The sequence below is a fragment of the Pundamilia nyererei genome, unplaced genomic scaffold (genome assembly GCF_000239375.1).
Source record: "Pundamilia nyererei isolate P.nyererei 1_Seehausen unplaced genomic scaffold, PunNye1.0 scaffold00098, whole genome shotgun sequence".
In the NCBI taxonomy this organism is placed as follows: domain Eukaryota; kingdom Metazoa; phylum Chordata; class Actinopteri; order Cichliformes; family Cichlidae; genus Pundamilia; species Pundamilia nyererei.
In genome coordinates, this window is record NW_005187499.1 from 2354371 (window position 1) to 2360329 (window position 5959).

Genomic DNA, 5959 nt, shown 5'->3' on the forward strand with positions numbered 1-5959 from the left:
CTAATAAAGGTTATCTTATCTTATCTTATCTTATCTTAACAAAATAAGCATTACTCTTTTATTTCCACAAGAAAGGCTATTGAAAGCACGTAAGACAAACCATATGGAAAATAAATGTAGCAGATGTTATACTTAAAATAAGTGTCACAAGTGCAGCTGGTCAAATCGCCTACTAGTACTGTAGTTTGTGCAGTAGTAGTTTGTGTCTGTGTAGTTAGGCAGGGTCTTTGCACTAATTAGCCAATATGTGTGTGCAGCTTGCTAAGCAAACAGGTGAAATTAGCATTCCACCTTTTCATCTAAATATGGAAAACAACAACATTGCGGCCTCTATGGTTCTTACCATTTAGCATGTGTTTGTGAATTAGTTGTTCTAAATTCACAGGTGTGTGTGAGCATTGGCCACTAAAACAACAAAGAAAATCAAAGAAACTGAAGTAATTGTGGTGTAAAGTGGAAGTGATTCACTGGAAGTGGGATGTCTAAAAATGACCAAGAGATAGTAACCGGGTTTAAAAAAAGATCCTCACCTCACCTGTAGGTGAGATATTGGCAAGAACTTAAACTATAAGTCAGACATCTATCAAGAATGAAAAGGTATAAATTTCATGGTTATTTCATGGTTTTAGCAATTCATTAGTAACTAAATTGTTTCAAATATTGTTCATTATTAAGGTGTTATTTGATTAGCTTTAATAAGCTATGAGTAGGGCCAGTTTCTATAGTAAGCCTTTAAAAGGTTGGGCAAGGTTGGCAAGCTGCATTGTGACACAGTAACTGCACTGGCCCATCTGTCACTGAAGGCTTAACCAACTGCTCTGAACCTCCTTTAGGATCTGACCTTCAGTGTCTTACTGGGTTTTAAGAGCTGGACCATGCTCAGCTGACCTGACAGAAAAACCAGATATCAGTGATAGAGCAGGATGATGATAGCATTCTTTTACTCAAAGCAGGCATAAAGGGTGTCATAAGAAAATCACAGGTGTGTAATATTTTGTTTTGCACTTTCAAATTATTTAAATTTAAAATTGCTTGAGGTGTGTAATCTGACACAGTGAATGGTGTGCTTGCATAAATGTTTGTCAAAGTTCTATCATATCTGTATACAACTGAATTATGACCGTAACCTCAGTGCTGCACAGCTGTCACGAGTCATCGCATATCTTGTAAGCATATTCTTATATGTTGTTTTGAAGACTATCTATTAAAAGTGCCTGGGTGGTTATCAAACCACCCAGGCACTTTTAATAGATGCTTTTTTTTAAAATCAAGCAGTCTACCTAAATATGGTTTTGTTATTGTTCGTAAAGTTAAGTCGAGACCAAGGTAAGACCTACTGACACATTACATGTACAGAAGCAAAGGTATTTATGAACACAACTGTACTAATGACGTTGAAAGACAGCAGCGCAGTTTTGCATTTGTACTGCCATTAATTTCTTCATAAAAAAACATTATTTATGAATAAAAAGGTGCGTGAGACTTTGTCAAAGACATTATTCTAATAAATGCACAGATACCAACTCTTCTGTTTCTGTCCGTCTCCTTCACTTCCTCTTCAGTCACTCCTTGTCTGATCATGATCTTGACAATGACGGCATTGTTGTTGCAGCAGGCCTTGAAGAAGGAGATGGGCTCTGGACTGTCAGAGCTAAACGAGTAGCGCATGTGAGAGGTGACTGAATTGTCGAGGGGATAGAAGGAGTCATCTGAGGCAATGCTCTGTGTGTCTGAGCGATCGGGCAAGGTCTCAAAGTCCAACTCTTCAAATTCCTGGTAGATATCATCCTCATCCTCCCAGTAATTTCGAGTGTAATCGATTTCAAGTTCCTCATTATCTGCCTCGCTTGATTCCTCGCTCTCATCGTCGTCTTTGCCAGCCTTGGTGATGGACATGACAGGAATATCCATATCCACTTTATTGGTTCTATACTCAGTCTTACTAATTCTGACTCCTCCAGCCACTCCATTCTCTTGAACCTTTGAACCTTTACCTTGTTCCTCCGTTATTAGCACCATTTAAATCCTCCTCCGTCCAAAACACTCTTCGAAAATCCTTGTGGGAGCCAGAAGAAATCTAGGAATTCTCAATTACCTTGGAGTCCATTGGCTCTCTGAAATATGATGATTCCTTCTACCCCCCAGGAAACTCAATCCTGCCAGTTTCCCGACTTCCATCAGTTTTTTGCTGCGTTGGATTTCCCAAACGAACAAGGACAATCCTTTATCACTACTGATAAGTCTTTGTCGGTGCCAAAGAGGTTAGGATTCCCGAAGACTCCAAAACACAGTGTCATCAAAGGCTTGATCGTGTGCATGATCAGTTGCTCTGGGCTGTTAAAGTGATGAAAAAAAGAGTAAAGCAGAATAAAGCATCCTAATCTTTCTCTGATGAAATTTCCATTTTCAAAAAAAGTCAGAGAAAATTATGAAATGCACGAAAGCCACTGCGCTTCTCCGTGTGACTCTTTGCAAAGGCACCACCAGCCCCGTTCATCAGATTGTATGATCATTGCACTGGAAATCCAACATGCAGCTTGAATTTTCCAAGTCTCGGTTAGAAGTTAAAGCTAAAGTTGTCTTTTTGAAAGCAGAAGAATCAGCGCGGTCGTATTGGTTCAAAACTGACACAACTGAGCAGTTAATCCCGTGTTTGCTCACGGGGGAACACTGGGTTTTCTTTGATGATCGCCAGCAGTGGGATCGGGAGAGAGATTCTGTTGAAGTACTGCGTGGTAATCCAATTAGATTTCTCTCTAGCTCTAGCCATTTGGTTACATTCACCTCCCCAGAAACGTCTTCTGTTTCATCACAATAAACTAAAACTGACAAGCACAAGTAGAAAGGACTGTTGAAACTCAATAATTTTAACAATTAGGTTTCTTCTTAATAGAACAAAATAAGCATTACTCTTTTATTTCCACAAGAAAGGCTACTGAAAGCACGTAAGACAAACCATATGGAAAATAAATGTAGCAGATGTTATACTTAAAATAAGTGTCACAAGTGCAGCTGGTCAAGCTGACGCCATCTCCCCCACCTCTGCTCTCAACGTCTTCTGCACTTAACACTGCCAGCTTAAATTGGATTTCTCAGCCACATGATCTCATTTGTATACAGGGCACTTTGGAAGGACTGGAATCACTCAGGCCTAAGAGAGTTTACGAATGTCACCTTCAACAACAACTAAGCTACAGCCTAGTTTGATACAATACACTTTATTCACATCACCTTGTGATACCAGCATTCAAGTGTAAAGGTGTATCAAAAATAGCATTACAGGGGGAAAATCTAAACGTCTAGAGGTGGTTGTTAAGTTATAGGCTTGGTTTTGTAAGTCATGTGATCCAAGCCATTTCTATTTTAAAAAATCCGATTTTGAATAAATGGATTTGATTAACTAGATTTTTCAATCAAGCATACTGATTAGCATGCATTTTGGTATGGCTGTGAACTTTTTTAAAATTTTGTTAATCCAAAACTTTTCTTATCGGCAGTTGTAAGTGGCTGGAAATATCAACAAGTTAACGGCTGAAAAATTGCCATTTAGCTAGCTCTTGTACACTTATAGTAATCTCTTCCACAGCATGTCTTATATCCTGTCTTCCTTCTTTCTCCCCAACCAGTCGCAGCAGATGGCCCTGCCCCTCCCTGAGCCTGGTTCTGCCGGAGGTTTCTTCCTTTTAAAAGGGAGTTTTTCCTCCCCTGTTGCCAAAGTGCTTGCTCATAGGCGGTCATATAATTGTTGGGTTTTTCTCTGTATGTATTACGCTCTACCTTACAATATAAAGCGCTGTATAAATAAAATTGAATTGAACTGAACTGAATTGATAAATAAAGGAATAAACACAAAATTATACCACACAGTGAAACGTCTTTTGTTAAATTTTGTTTATTTGTTACCAGTTTGTAGATCAGTATACTTTGTTACAATCTGGACATCTGTATCAGACAGCTTGGGATTAAATCCACATGGTCCAATCTTTGCCAAGTAGGTTACAGTACCTCAGGCAGGTAACATTATTAGCTATTATTAGGATAAAGTTTAGTTAGCTGAAATTCTATCAGGCACAGGAACATTAATCTGTAGCTGTTAAATCCATCTGTTAACGGTTTTAATTTCCAATGAGCATAATACTTTTTTCTCCAAGTCTGAAATTATTGTTATGCAAAGTAGAAATCTGTCAGAGAAACCTTACACTTGTTTTCTGCCTGAAGTCTGAAGGTTTTACAATAGAGCAGAAAAGGAAATGTTTTTTTTGACAGTGCTAATCTCTTCTGAACCACAGCCGCTTACTCCATGATTTAATCGGCATAAAAACGTTGAGCCCATTGTGCTTGTTAAAAAATGAAGCACAGGTTGGGAAAATCAGATTTAGCTTGACAGCACAGATCAGGTTTCCACTGCATATGCTCCTAATCTGTATTTGGGCTACCTGTTAAGACTGTGCATTAGCACAAAGGTAATTGGATTTGGCAGAAATAACCCCATATCCTATTTTGTAGCCGTTTTTTTTTCCTTAGACATCATTCCAGTTTGGAATTAGACTGTTCTGAACTGCTGACACTCACGTATGTGATTGATGTTGTTTTAATTATGAAATAAATTTATGTGAATAAATATTTAGAACACCTGCATGTTTCCACAAAGTAGCACCATGAAACGTGCAGGGGTACTCATATAACATGACTTAGCCACCCCTCTGATTGGAACAAGGGTTTCTTCAGCAATGAGTCTTCATACCAAAATATGAATTCTAACATAACATTACCACATGGGAGGCCACAAGCCTGTATACTCCTAGTGCCCAGATAAATGGGGAGGGTTGTGTTAGGGAGGGCATCTGGCATAAAATCTTTGCCAAACCAAACATGCGGATGAAGAAGAATGAGATTTCCATACCAGATCGGTTGGGGCTCGGGTTAACAATCATCACTAGAGTGCCGGTGGAAACTGTTGGCCAAAGACAAAGGAAGAGGGGAGGTGAAGGTGTGTTTGGAGGCAACATGAGAGAAGGAAAAGCAGGAGTGAGGAGGTGATTGTGGGGCCTGGTTCTGCCAGAAGTTTTAACTGTTAAAAGTTTTTCCTTCCCATTGTCACCAAGTCTCATCTGATTGTTGGGGTTTTTCTCTGGATAGTCGTAAGGCTCTTTAAAATGAAATTTAAAGTGCCTTGTGAGTTGGCACTAAAAAAAATCTAAATGAAATTAATTGTTTTTTCCAGTGCCTTTAACATCATCTAATCACTTTTGCTGAATGAGAAGCTCCTCGGGATCAGTGACAGCACTTCAGCTGTCTCCTGTTTCCCAAGGCTGAAACCATCATTGGTCAGAATTTGGATGCGTTCAAGTCTTTGAGGGGCAGGAGGTCACTGAACAAACTGCTCTCCATCATGGACAACCCATCTCTCCCACTCGACACTACGGAGGCAGCAGAGCGCACTGCCATAAAGAACCCTTCAGGAAATCACTCCTACTGTTCTCCAAGAAAGTGTACAGTAACTCTTCCATCTGCGATGGGTGAAGACACCTGTTAGGTATCAGATTCACCCCTTGACCCCTGTGATCTCTAGAACTCAAACACATCCCGGCCTGTCTGGGCCTGTTGGCAGTGCGACAAGTTTAACACCTATTGGAAAAAGAGGTTAAGTGTCTTTAAGGACTTCACATGTAGCTTGGGTCCCAGACTAAACATTTGTTTAAAGGAGACATTGGCCACAACTTGAACAAACAGCAATCTTGAGGAATCTTTTCAAGCATTTATTATGTTTCATATGACTGAACCAACAATCAGAGCTTTAAGTATACATCTTTATGTTACAGTACATGCCACTGCCTTTTTCCACATATAAAAATAGAAATAAATTCTTCTAAAAATTCAACACTAAAATTCAAAGTGTCCAGCTCAGTTGAAAGACTAAAAAGGTCACTTTATAGCATCATATATTTATATAAGTTGA

At 39.3% G+C, this 5959-nt stretch overlaps 1 protein-coding gene across 1 annotated transcript in view; it reads right to left on the reverse strand.

Moving 5' to 3' along the window:
* The window catches only part of ankrd33bb (ankyrin repeat domain 33Bb), a 14879-nt gene extending 12202 nt beyond the window's left edge, over window positions 1-2677 (reverse strand). The window contains exon 1 of the mRNA XM_013912689.1: window positions 1521-2677. Within this exon, the coding sequence (XP_013768143.1) occupies window positions 1521-2019 (499 nt within the window). The 5' untranslated portion in view covers window positions 2020-2677. The remainder of the gene's footprint in view (window positions 1-1520) is intronic.
* Between the last annotated feature and the right edge of the window lie 3282 nt (window positions 2678-5959).